Source organism: Platalea leucorodia (genome assembly GCF_965183815.1).
Source record: "Platalea leucorodia genome assembly, chromosome: 11".
Classification (NCBI taxonomy): domain Eukaryota; kingdom Metazoa; phylum Chordata; class Aves; order Pelecaniformes; family Threskiornithidae; genus Platalea; species Platalea leucorodia.
In genome coordinates, this window is record NC_138833.1 from 20,585,224 (window position 1) to 20,598,955 (window position 13,732).

The 13,732-nt window shown below is 42.7% G+C and overlaps 1 protein-coding gene across 1 annotated transcript in view; it reads left to right on the forward strand.

Moving 5' to 3' along the window:
- ITK (IL2 inducible T cell kinase) overlaps positions 1 to 13,732 on the forward strand; it is a 33,248-nt gene that overhangs the window by 12,143 nt on the left and 7,373 nt on the right. Inside the window, exons 2-12 of the mRNA XM_082324427.1 lie at positions 1,439 to 1,543; positions 4,518 to 4,599; positions 6,018 to 6,146; positions 6,811 to 6,851; positions 7,664 to 7,815; positions 8,277 to 8,342; positions 8,512 to 8,566; positions 10,889 to 10,968; positions 11,609 to 11,745; positions 12,523 to 12,597; positions 13,304 to 13,475. Of these exons, the coding sequence (XP_082180553.1) occupies positions 1,439 to 1,543; positions 4,518 to 4,599; positions 6,018 to 6,146; positions 6,811 to 6,851; positions 7,664 to 7,815; positions 8,277 to 8,342; positions 8,512 to 8,566; positions 10,889 to 10,968; positions 11,609 to 11,745; positions 12,523 to 12,597; positions 13,304 to 13,475 (1,094 nt within the window). The remainder of the gene's footprint in view (positions 1 to 1,438; positions 1,544 to 4,517; positions 4,600 to 6,017; positions 6,147 to 6,810; positions 6,852 to 7,663; positions 7,816 to 8,276; positions 8,343 to 8,511; positions 8,567 to 10,888; positions 10,969 to 11,608; positions 11,746 to 12,522; positions 12,598 to 13,303; positions 13,476 to 13,732) is intronic.

Genomic DNA, 13,732 nt, shown 5'->3' on the forward strand with positions numbered 1-13,732 from the left:
CAAAGCACCCAGCCAGTTGTGCAAGAATAAGGTTTGAGGAGCCTTGGGGCCTCTCTGTTTGACAGCACACTGTGGCAAACCTCACCCTGTCCCCAGTGGCATCAGCTGCTTCCCTGTTTTAGGCTAAATTTACTGATGGAAGGTAGCAACAGAGCAGCAGTGAGGGTCGCCACAGAGGTGCCATGCAGAGGGGCAGGCACCCTGCCCTGGCGATGGGCGCTGCGAGCGGAGCAGAGCTGCAGGGTCATGGTGATGTGGGGAGCAAGGGGCAAGAGGGAGCTGGAGGGTGAAGGACGCAAAGCGTTGGGTTGGGGGTCCGAGGGAGGGCGAGGAAGTTGCCGAAGTCTTGCTGTGTCTCGGAATGATAACCTGTGACAGGTACAACACGGTCGCTGAAGTTCATGCTCTCTTCCGTTGACAGTCCGCCTGTGTTTGAAAAACAGAAGCTTTTGCAGTGTTTTTGGGGTTCTTAAATCTCACTGATTTCCGTCACCTTGTCGCAAAGCTGAGCTGGGAGAGAGCTAGCGTTTAATCCCTACTGAAAACGAATCAAAACAGGAAACCAGTTTGCCTCCGAAGAGCGAACGCATTTGTAGTGAATCCTTCAGAAGCACGCACCAGCCACCAAGCCTTAGCGCAGCTCCCGCCTGCCGCGTGCCGGCGTCCGCCGCACCCCGCTCTTGCAAAAGCTGAGTGCCACTCGCCGAGGAGCTGCGGGGCGAGGATTCAGTAGGAAATAGGGTACGGCGAGGTGGTAGGGATACTTGGATGTCTGTTCTTGTCTTACCCTTTCCTAACTGCCCATATTGTTATCTAGGTATCTGGTATATGATGAATAATAACACAGCAGAGGCTGCCAGAAAAATAGTTTTGTCGGCAAGTTTTTGAGGATATTATTTATTTCAAAATTTCCTGTTATTTTTTCTTAGCTAAAAACCCAGACAGAACGAAAACAGAGAAGTGTTTTGTTTCCTGGAAAACAGATGCAGTAAAAATGCTACATTTTAGATAAAATGCTTAGTTTTGAAATTCTCAGTATGCAAATATTTTTTAAATTAAATATTTATTGTTTTATAGCTTTTCAGTGTGAAACAGGAGTGTTAGTAACCTGAATGTTTCATGAAAATACTTCTTTTTTGTTACAAGGGCATTTCATTTTGTTGGAAGAAAAAATAAAACTCGAATTTCAACCAAAGGTTTTGACTGGTTCTCTAAGAATCCATGTGCTGAGTTGAAATATCTGTATGCGCATATATGTATGTGTATGTGCAATCCATACGGAGATGCCATATATAGGAATGATTCTTTATACTTTTAGATGTCTTACATAATCAGTTAATTTGCTTCTGCTCCATTAAAATTAAATCTCCTGTCTCGTCTAATTATTCATTTAATCCACAATCATTAGCATTAACCAAGTGCTTTTTCTGTCTTTTAGAAAAAAAGGACTTTGAAGGGTTCTGTGGAACTTTCCAGGATTAAATGTGTGGAAATTGTGAAAAGTGACATCATCATTCCCTGTCAGTATAAATATCCTTTCCAGGTGAGTCTGTCCATCGACCATACTGACAGAGATATCACTTCATTTTGTATTTTAATAAAATTCTCCCTCATAGTGCAGTCGTTAATGAACCCAACACCAGGGTGAATAACAACAAAGGAAGAAAAAGCAGATCGAGGTTTGAAATGAACTGGGAAATCAGAGACTGAGTGTTCTTACGAGATCCATAAACTCTTACACTCATTGGTTTTAAATTGGAAAGGATCGTTAGATCCTCTAATCCTATCCCATGTTTAACACAATATTCAGCTATCCCACTACCTCATGTTCAGAGAAAGCCCATCTTTCCCATGGGTCCACCTAGGGTTTTGGCCAATTTACCTGTGTGGGGCTGAAGCTTAAATCCATTCAGTGGCCTTTGCATCAGAAACTGGAGGACGTGATGCGTTAGGGAGACCACGTCAGACAAGAACAGAGAGGGCTTTTAGCGAAGGGATGGCTGAACGACCAAGAGGCGGACAGTGCTAGCTCTAGGATGAGGAACACATTGTCTACTGTTAATTATTAATACATATGGGATACATTTACATGGCCATGTAAACATAAATGCCACAGAATATTTGCTCAGTTATTGCAACACAAATTCCCTGTTTATGATGTTATTCCCTGTGCGACCATTTATCAGAATTTTATCATATTCATGACAGTATTTTTCTTAATAATTCTGGTGTATGAATTTCAGTGAATACAGGGCTGTCTCTTTTCACAGATGGCTTTAAGAGAGTGAATTATCCGGACTCAGATTTGCAGATAAAAGCTAATGATTGTGACCCATTTACACAATAAATGTTAAAAAAGATAGATAACTTCATAAAAAGAAAAAAGACAATCAAAAAGCAAGATTTCTCTTTTTTTTTTTTTGCCACTCTTGTTATCTCAAAACCAGCATCAATTTGGAGGCTTGGCTTGGTACTGTCATTCTGACAAATCATGAAGTAACTTGTAGAGTTTTCTCTAAATCTTCATTGGAACAGTAAAAGTGCATATCCACCATGCTCTCCTCTGAGCCCTGGAAAATGTTACCTTGCAGCGATATGAGAAGGCAGAGGAAATAATTTCCCAAACTAGGTTGGGTCAGGAAAGCCTCCCTCCAGCTTGGGGTGCTCCCCAGCCACGATCGTAAAACTTGTCCTGGAATATTACGAAATCTTGCTAAGTCGGTGCACAATGAGCACTCAAGAAACCAGATGATCAGAGCGTTACGGCCTTGTTTATGGGCATTTGCGAGCAGCAGAAGATGCTGTCGTACGCTTCAAATGGCTCTCGATGAGCAGCCCGACAGGAAAGCTCTTAACTGGGGCTGGGTAGGAGCTGCCTGGCTGGGGGAAAGCTTGATGGGAGAACCTCAACTGCTCTTAACTTGAGTGAACATGAACTAAAGAAGGAACAAATGCTCAGATCTGTTTAGGTTTGGTCTGAATTTTCAAATCTATATCACCCTATCTCCAACGCTTGTAGGAACAGCAAAATAAAGTGAAGGTAGCGGCCAGTACTGGTGGAATGGTAACAGTGGACCAGTCATGATGGACAGTGCTCCGCTGAGGTCGTGGTAATCGCTCCTGCTTGTAGCACATCTGAATTTTGTCCCACAGTCAATTTTGTGGTATTTTGTAAAATGATATTATCTGGGTTTTTTAAAAAATATCTCGGCTGCAGCCAGCTGTATATCTTCTGTGGAACCACCAGTGGCTTTTTGGTTTTGTGTGGCTCATCTGGCAAGCGAGCCCCTTGCATAGAGGCATGAAATGAGTGATTCTGTGCTGTTGTGCGTGCTCATGGCTACGTCTTTTGGAGATCTGCTTGCTGCATATTTCAAAATCTGCCTTAGATTGTCAAAACATTATACAGACATAACAATAATATCAACAGGAGTGGCTTTAAATGAGTGGGAATTATTCCTCCCCTATTTCTATTTCTTGTAAAAGAGGTTATAATTTATCTCTCCGTAGCATGCAAAGCAACTGAGTCACACGGCTGTCTGTGTGTGCCTGCAAGGGCTTCAGGCCAAGAGATAGCAAATGTTTCCTGTTCTTTAAACAATAATCAACATTGCCTCATCTACAGCCCGGAGAAACTTTAAAAACCAGCTGCTCTCTTGTAGAAACCTCTGTTTAAAGACAGTGGTCAAAGTTTTTCAAAGCATCTGTGCATCAAAGAGACCAGGTCCCATTTGGAATTAAACTGTTGAGATAAATATTGGAAGAGAAATATAGATTATGCATTACATCAAATTTTTGGGCCCAAATGTAGTCATCCAATTAAGTTTCTGAGTCATTCCGGTTCTTGTGATGATTTTACTCCCTGGTCTGAAACTTCACAAATGTTCTGTATTTCTCTTCCTTCGTTTGTTCGTCATTAAGGCCAAGTTGATGAAAACAGCATCTTGATTGCTCATTGTTCATCTGCTCCAGCTTCTTATTTCCCCTCTATAATCCCAGTGAAAGCTATTAAAAACTTTGAAGAACAGTAACCCAAATAATCTCCAGGGAGTTGCCTGAGATTCATACTGACACAAGAAAAGCTAAATTTGGCTCTTAGATCTTAAGTGAAGGTATCTTACAAGAAACTGCTAAGAAACAGATGCCATTTCCCCAGAGATGCTTTAGAAGAATAAACTGTAGTCAGCGAGTAACGGGCTGAATCCTCTGCAGATTGAAATTGCTACGTCTCCATTGATTTTATGGGCATTTCTTAACAGCATAAAATTGATCTAAAACATTGCTTGTCTAGAATTCATTCTTGATCAGGGCTTCTACTCTGTTTTAAATAATCAAAAGTCAATGAGGTTAAGAGATGCTTCTGAACAGGCCCTGTTACGCTACTTCCCCACACCATCATTTTGCGTGTAATTTGTTGGTATGGGGGCTGCTATCTGTTTCTTTCGGTGATTCCTTCATGCCTGGTGTATCTGGGATTGTCTCTAATGGCTGGCTCCCTTCTTTACTCCCCTCTCCAGATCGTCCACGATAACTACATACTCTACGTGTTTGCACCCAATCGTGAGAGCCGGCAGAGATGGGTCTTTACGCTGAAGGAAGGTAATAAAACCCCCGTGCCCACCTAATTGTTGAAGTTACTTATCCCAGACAGTTTTCTCACAAGCTATAATGCAGAGAAAATGTGCAAGAGGAGTCGATGTCTTATATCTAAGCATGCAATGTGGTAATGGAGAACGAGGTTATAAAATCAAATTGCTTATAAATTTGGTGGGTGTGTTTTCAGCAGCAGTGGAAAATTTGGACATGGAATGCTTTATTTGCCTCTTTCGAGGATAAACTGTTAATATGATACTGTAATTTGAGGTTTCTTATTCAGGAATAGATGAGGATTTTTATATAGCTAGGGTTTTTTTTAGAAATTAATCTTTTCTGGGTAGAAGATTTTTCAGCTCTTATTAATAGATTTTTTTGTTTAGATGACAGCCGCCTTAGAGAATCATGATTATTAAGAAACATTTTTGCGGGTAGCTGTCGTTTCCTGTTCACCTCCTGAATTGTGCTGTGGTTCGCTGCAGTAATTCTGAAGTGAAGGCACAATAACTAACCACTGCAGGCAGAAACGAAGCATAATACTTCACATAAGGAAGGTGTTACTTAGTTACATGAAAATTGCACCAGGCCTCCGCCATAGCTTTTTCCTGCTTTATAACACGAGCTGCTGTATTGCTCAATCTGAAAACATGGTGCCTGATGGAGATATTATTAAGTTCATGCACTTACTCTTGCAACGAGTTATTCCCCTTCTGGAGTGCACCTGCTCCAAGCTTCTACTTTATCACCTCTTCTCATTCAATATTTTGAGACTGCCCCCTCCCTTGGACAATTTGAATAGTCTCTTGAAACAGGTCAGCAGAAATTTTTTATTCTTTTTAGGAAAATTATTATTACAGATAGAGAGCCTGAGCTTCAAAAAGAAGGACCTTTAATCACGCGTGCAGACATTCAAGACTGGTATTTACATGTGCAAAAAATGTTTAGTGCTGATGAATGCCAGCTTGTACAGCTCCTTCTGAACACCAAGCCAAAGCAGCAAGTGTCCGTGTCCTATGTATATACATACTGTAGAGCTGTAGTCTTTCATGGCAATCATCAGTATATGGCCTGCAAGGTTTTCTTTCCCTTTATGAGACCTTTCTTCTGTGGTTTTGGTGTTTACCAGTGTAAAGAGAAAGTCCCTTTGGTAGGATTCTGTCCTCCCGCAGTACAGAGGCATGGGCTCCATTGCCAGCAGGAAGGCTATTCCTCCCCAGCAGTGTGGCATTCACTCCTTTTGCGAGAAAGGAAAAACCGTTAATGGAGGAGACTGATAATATTCACCAAAGCTTGGTTTGACAAGAATAAGAAGCTTCTTTAAAGTGCAGATTATTTCCATTCAGTTCTAGATGTCTTTCAGAGCTGATGTGAATGCAAATAAATTCATTTCCCCCCCTCCTTTTTCTTCCCTTAACATTTTCCAGAAACCAGAAACAACAACAGTCTGGTTTCAAAGTGTCATCCAGATTTTTGGATAGATGGCAAGTGGAGATGCTGTGCTCAGACAGAGAAGATGGCAGCTGGCTGTGTGGAATATGACCCCACCAAAACGGGTATGGGATTTGTTAAGACCATCCTGACCTTGAAATATTTATTCCTAGCAGAAGTAAAGGATCAAATCTGTCTCGTACAGAACATCAAAGAATATCATGTTACATTTCCGTCAAGAGACATGTTGCTGGCTTCTTGGGATATTCCTTATTCTGGCTTGTCTGTTACTGTATATGGCATTCTTTGTTTTGAATTAATATTTTCCTCTGTGTGATGCTTGGTGCTGTCTTTGGAATGAAAAGGAGAACTAAGAACTTGATCAGCTGTGGTCTGTCAATAAGCTATAATAACAACTTTCTTGAGATATATGCATTCAACCCTGTGTGTCCTATTTTGTCCTAATTGTATTTCCTCTGTGGTTTCAATGGCCAGGTTTAATCTTTACTTTGTCTCCTGAAAAAGCATATTCAATCATTCTTCACCCAAGACACTTTTACCTTGTATCTGGGTGATTCCTTAAGTAATCTGTACACCAGTTTCAAACCCATGCTGTGTGGCTGAGAGTCACTGTGTGGGTGCAGGCTGTTGGCATGTCTTACTCTAAAAGACCAAGGCTTGCTATTCACTGGTTTTGTATCATCACCTTCATTAATTCATTACTTTGATGGTTTCTCCCCTGGTTTTGTCCAGATCTACTTCAAATTAGCTTTCTTGATTTCATTTCAGCCTCAAAGAAGCCTCTTCCTCCCACTCCTGAAGATAACTGGGTGAGTGCAGCGAGGCACGCTAAGCTGTCCTTAGGGTCCTGTGTGTTTACCTAGCAGTGGTGGATATATCCTCATTAAGGTTCACCGCCGTGCAGTGACCTAGCATATCACCTCTGATAACATTCCCTGGGCTTTTCTATTACCTTTTCCATATTTTTTCATAAGCTATAAATCAGCAGCATCCCACTAGAGTTAGGTTCAGTCCTGCAAAGACAGCTTGGTTTCACAAATAGCTTTCCAATGGTAAGTGAAGCTTCAACTGTATTTTTTTTTTTCAATCTGTAGAAAGGGAAACTGGGGAAGTAGGAGGGATATGAGAAAAGCTGCTGTGAAGTGGAACAGAGAAGTGATTTTTCCAAACCCACTTGTGGATGGGACAAAATGTCATTGGCTTATTTAACAAGAAGGGAAGAAGCAGGGTGGTTGTTAGGGCTGGGTGCCTTACTGGAGGGCAGCAGGGCACTGGGACGGTCCCTCTAACGAGGCCATGGAGATTTTATCACTGGAGGCTTTTAAGAGGAGTTTAGGAAACATCCCGGAAGAATAGATCAGACAGAGGTAATCCTGCCCTAAGAAGGAGTAGGTAACTATTTTCTGTGCAACTAAATTTTTTGTATGAAATTCGTTGTTTGAAAGTACTGAAAATTCTCAGGTTGCCACCATACCCCACTAGACACCCTGGGGTGCTTTCCTAGCTTTGAGGCTTTTGAATCCAGAGGACACCAGTGCTGCCAGGGAAATATCATTTTAGAGAGTATGCCATTGTTTTTTATGAATATGAATATGATGAGCCTTTTTCCTAATTTGTGCAGAAACTGTTGCTAGACCCAAAGGAAGCCTTAGTCATGGCCATATATGACTATGAAGCCCAGAATCCGCAGGAGCTGACGTTACAATATAATGAGGAATATTATGTGATTGACAGCTCTGAGGAACATTGGTGGCTGATTCAAGATAAGAATGGGTAAGTCCCTTTTCAACAGCCAATTTACAAATCCTTTCTAAATCAAATTTGTTCTTCCATTAACATATATGCTGGCTTCTACTATAACTTTTGTGAAGCATCCTCTGATACACAGGAAAAGAGTGATGGAAGCTTATTTACGCTAACTTTCTTCCCTTTGATGGTGCTTGTATTCAGGCAGCTGAAGAAAAAGGATCTGAAAGTTAATTTTAAAAAAATAAACAGTCCTTAGCTCAGGCTGATATTCGCTGTCATACACGTGGGGGAAAAATTGTGAAAATTGTGAAACTCCAAGTTTAGAGGTGCAATCAGTTGTTTCCTTCTCCAGAAACCCTACTAAATACATAACAACCAGCACTTCTAGCATGCAAAAAGCAGGCAAATCTTTTGGGGCTGACTCCCACAGATGCAGAGAAAATCCTGTCTGTCTAGTGCACTCACACTGTGTTGCATTTTAACAGGCATGAAGGCTATGTGCCAAGTAGCTACCTGGCGGAAAAATCACCCGACAATCTGCAAATATATGAGTAAGTTGTGCCTATGTTTTTCTTGTACCTCTAAGTGCCCTGGATTTGTTTTAGAAGCTACAAGCTTCAAATGTCCCTGCCCCACATAATGTGTCGTCGCTAGCATTGGGGACACTCAATTCAGAGGCTTTTCAGCAGAACCTGACTCGGAGTCTTTTGATGTTTTCAGATGGTACAATAAGAACATCAGCAGAAGCAAAGCAGAAACACTCCTCAAGGATGAGGTAAACCAGGGTTAAGTGCGGGGTGGATGGGCAATAATAATTAAGTAATGAGAAACGAGGAGAAGCCTGCTAGGGCTGCTTTGTGTAAGAGAGAGCTGAACCTTGGGTTCCTGCTGTGTTGCTGTCCTTGGCTGCTCTTAGTGTGCGATGCAGGATAAAGGACCATCAGCAACCCCCCTTACCTCCACGGCAGCCGAGCGTGGGCAGAGAGCTGTGCCATCCTTCTGCGGTCAAACACACCCAATAACCGGGGCTGATGGAAAACACTGTTTCAGAACACTGTGTCGACTGAAAACTGTGATTTTTTAGCTCATCTTTTCTGTCTCTGCAGGAGGCCTGTGGATGCCAGTAGTTCTCTGAAAATCTAACCAATCTCATGCTGAAATATTTTGGGTGAAAGCCAAGAGTATGAGTTTGGGTGGGTTTTTTTAGTTCTCTGTGTGTGTGTGCATGTAAGCATGCATCTTTAATTTTTCAGTTGAGCCAGACTTTTCCAGTGAAGACTGTAGTGAAAATAAAAAGAATACACTTCTTGTTCAAATTTTCCACACAAACACAGCCTTAGTTTTTAAATCAGCTCTTACACTAACAGGGGACCCGAATAAAGTGTTGTTTCTTGGAATTATAGTATTTTATGGAAATAAAAACATTTTTTGTGCAGTTTTAAGAATTCTTTTAGTTCCTATAAACTCCTACGGGATGTGTCCACTCATGGCTTAGTGATCTTATTTTTCCTTTTGGTCCTACCAGCGCAAATTTTCTATGGCAGCTACTCCGGTGTGGCTGCAGAACCTTCTGGTTCAAAACCTTGTAGCCCCCACAGGTCCCCGCAAAAATGTGGCCAAGCTCACGAGTGATCTTTGGGCAGGTTTGCTGTCAAGTGAGACAGAAGGGCAAGAAAAGAGCTTAGAGTAACTCAGGCAGGATCCTGTCTCCAATGCTTGCCTGCCTGTGCAAGTAACACCACACTGCCGGGGAGACGAGTCTAAAGTTTGAGTCCTAAAGATGAGTCCTAAAGCCTTCACTGTGCATGATATAGATGCTTCTACAGCAGCATCTGGAGACCCTTCTTAGAGCTTCCCCGTGCTAGATATTGTATAGTGCAGATATGGTAGATGTTGTGCAGACATGCATTGAAGAGACAACCCTGGAAGGTTTATAGCTCAGTGGCCCGGTCCCACCTGGGCCGAGCTGCACCCTGAAAGTCAGCAGTTCACAGGCAGGGCATGCAGTAGCAGCCGCAGCCTCTGTGTTCGCCTGGAGCTGAATCAGTCCGCCGGGGAGGTGGGAAGGAGACCGAGGCAGGGCGCACTTGGTGGATTAGGTTTGCACCAAGCGTTGTGGGTGGATAGAGAACATACAAAATGGAGGAAATCTACCATGTAAAGCAAAGGAGGGAACAAAATAATAAGGCACTTGGGATGCCAGATGAAAAGCATCTTTATCTGTAAACAGAAGAAAAATGAGGGTTTTGTTATCAATATATAGGTCAGCACGGTGCATTACGTCCAAACTGTTACGTTAAATCTTCTCCTCTGCCATCTGATCCATCAGTGCTTGGCCTTGCAGGATCATGGCCTATGATACACTTTAGCACTCAGATGAGTAGAAGAAAATTACAATGAAAAATTAAAAAGCAAAACTGTTCTGTGAGTGCCAGAGTGGAGGAAGCCTGCTTTCCTACACATTTATGTTTAGACACTGGATGACTGGGGTACCTAGGAAAGGGCAGGATCTTGTCCAAGCTCTTCCCGTTTGCGGTACATAGGTAAATTATCTTTCATACACTCCCATATGGAGTCTCTGGTGTTGAATAAATTGTACTTTTGTTCTGTAGCTGCCCTCTTGATGGAGGGCACTCAAAGGGGTTTGCCTTTCCAGTCAGCTGCCCATTTCACTGAACTTGTTGGAAATGGATATCCCCAGTATTCTGTCAGAGAGGGTTGAAAGCAATCAGTGGGTTCAAAATGTCTAGAGGAGAGGCTTGGAGGGACAGAGAGGCACATGCTGGTCTACCCACACCCACACATACTCAGTACGAGTGCATAAGTCTCATTTCCTCAGGAAACTGAGCTAAAAATACACAGCACCCAAGAGAGCCCAGCTGGGTGTACCTGCAGGCCCTGGGCACCCATCACAACTGTGCGTGGAACAGACCAAGCTCTGTCAGCTGGCTGATGGCTCCGTTTTTTCTTACATGTTTAGCACATCCTCGTGACTGAGCAGTAGACAGGGCTGAAACGAGCAGAGCTTTGCCCTGAGTCCACTTCTTTTTTTCCATTATGTCTCTAACCAGTTTTCTCTCCTTTGCTCCTGTTACAGGGTAGGGAAGGTGCCTTCATGGTGAGAGATTCGAGGCAGCCTGGCATGTACACAGTCTCTGTTTTCACCAAAGCATTAAGGTACAGCTGAGCTGAACAGCTTTTTGCATCCATTACATCAATGAAATGGCTTCTATGACAGTGTAATCGCTGTAGTTGTTTTGGCATTATAAAGAGAGAGCAGAAAATGATAGAGAAAAACACTTCCAAAAAAGGCAGAAGAGTTAGATGCCATTCGCAAAGTGTATTAAAGGCTCCACTTCTCCCTGCATCTAAATATATGCCTATAAATAGTCCCTTAGACACTACTGGGGTTGTAATTTTGATGAAATTGTCCCCCCAGCTGAAGTGTCAGTAAGATCAATGTGGACGATATGCTGGCCTCATCAGAGGTGGGTAATACAAGACTAGTGAAAGGGTTTCAGTGATGGGGCAGAAAGTTTTGTTTCAGAAAGAAGAGGCAGAGAAACTTAGTACTCAACCTGCTATGGTTGGGAAACCTCAGCCTTTCTAGAGATGAGACCATCTACAAGTGAGAGGGAGAACATACAAGTACACAGCTTTCGTTAGCAATTGCAGCTCACTCCTTGCTCCTCTCCCATTCATTCTGCATAAGGAATCTTCTCCCCTTTGCTTGCTTGCTCCTCTTCCACTTATTCCTCAAATTCCCATCTTTTTGCTGCAATCTAGTTTTCCTCAAAGAAAACCTCATCTTTTTCAGCACAGACAACAATCCCGTTATAAAGCATTATCACATCAATGAGACAACTGACTTTCCCAAGCGATATTACTTGGCAGAAAAGCACGTGTTTGACTGCATCCCTGAACTCATCAACTATCACCAGCACAATGCGGGAGGTGAGTAAAGGCTGGTGCTGACCAGCGAAGTTGCTGTTTTACCATGCAGCCAGGTGACTGTTTTGAATGAAGGAAGGCTCCCAGGCCCTCTGTCCTTACAATGAAATGTTAAATGGCATCACTTTTTCTTCCAATTATCCTGGCACTTTGATGGCAGGAAAATGACCATCTCAGGCCAGCTTCCAGCATTACATCTTCTTCATGGTCCTAAGGCTGATATGACCAACACAGATGTCGTAATGACATACTATAGAGAGCCCTTTCATTCCTAGGAGTCCACAGGAGTGTGTCACCACTGCCAGACCAAGCTATCTGTTTGAGTTACACTGCAGGGCCTGCTTGCCCAGGAGGTGATCTATCCCTGGGCCTTGGTTTGACACAAAGTTAAGGACATGGCCAGGATCCATAACCAGACATGGGAGTCACCAAAGACTCCCATTCCTACAGTCCAGGAGTACCAAGGAAAACCCTGGCCTTCAAAAATACCCTACAAATAAAAGGTATAATTTGGAATGTTATCAGACTTAATAGAGACTCACAGCTCACATTTGCTGACAGAGTGAAAGCGGGAAATAAGCTGAAACTGCTGAGAATTGGCTTCCTTTTAGCAGCCAGGAAATCGCAGCCTGAATAGAGGTTCAGCTGCCCTCAAGTGGAGCCGAGAACTCAGTACAAGAAATCTGCTTCCAGTATCCAGACTCCCTTCTGGGGTGGTGACAGCCACACTTCCCATGACTGTGACAGTAACTAGAACCCATCTTTTCCTCTGTTATCCAGGTCTTGTTACTCGTTTGCGGTACGCCGTCTCTTCTTGGAGAAAAAAGGCCCCGATCACTGCAGGGCTGAGCTACGGTATGGAGTTATTCTCTTGACCATATGGGAATCACAATCCTTGCCGGTTAGCTAGGTGATCCTGAATATCCCCATGGATATTGATGAATATTCATGTGACTATTGCCACAATAAATAGCTTTCTTCAGATCTTTCCATTGCACCATTCACTGGATTATCATCTCTGTCATTACCATGGATAACTGAATGAACTGATCGTGCAATGCCTTGAGGGCGGTGATGAGAACCCCAGGGTCTCAAAAAATTGTCAACATTAAATACTGAAATGAATGCTGAACAAAGGTGATGGGAGTGGGAGTATAGCATAACTTGATAAAAGATGAGTCCCTTCTGAAAGATGCCTCTATTTACATATAGTTGTCTACAGAATTTTGCTGGTATCATCTGTATTGTAATTTTTGGAGACATCAAAGAAACTCAAAACCATGTTGTGCTCAGTAGTGCACATATGCATGACAGAAACAATGCTCCCTGAAGAACTGGATAGACAAGGCAAAAGGGGAAAGAAAGGGGATGTTGTTGTTCCTATTCTTGAACATGATGTGCAGCATGGACTAGTCAAATCAGCTACCAAAGGTCAGACAGACAATTTGAGGGAGAGCCAGAAAGTCTCACTCTGAGTCCTATCTCAATGTTTAACCTACAAAAGCTTTTTGTTTGACATTTTACTGCTAGATCCTCACTCTTTCTCCCTTACAATCAACAGGAAAATTGGTCATTAACCCCTCTGAGCTCACCCGTGTACAGGAAATCGGCAGTGGTCAGTTTGGGGTGGTCTACCTTGGCTACTTGCTGGAGAAGACGAAAGTAGCCATAAAGACCATTCGTGAAGGAGCAATGTCTGAAGAGGATTTCATCGAGGAAGCTAAAGTCTTGATGTAAGTAGTAGGGTCACCGAGAAAAACAGACCCCGTAGGTTTCACAAGACTGAACCAAAGTGTTGTGATAATGTTCAGGAATATGAATGGGGAATTTACACCTAGATTATCTACTATGTATCTGAATAGTATGTAGAGAGACCGGTGGGCTCCACTGGTTACAAAGGAAGGCAAATCAAAGTGCAGGTGAATTACTGTGCTCATAAGTCTATCGATATCCAGAATGGTCTTCCAAATCTCTGCTGTTCTGGAAGGCA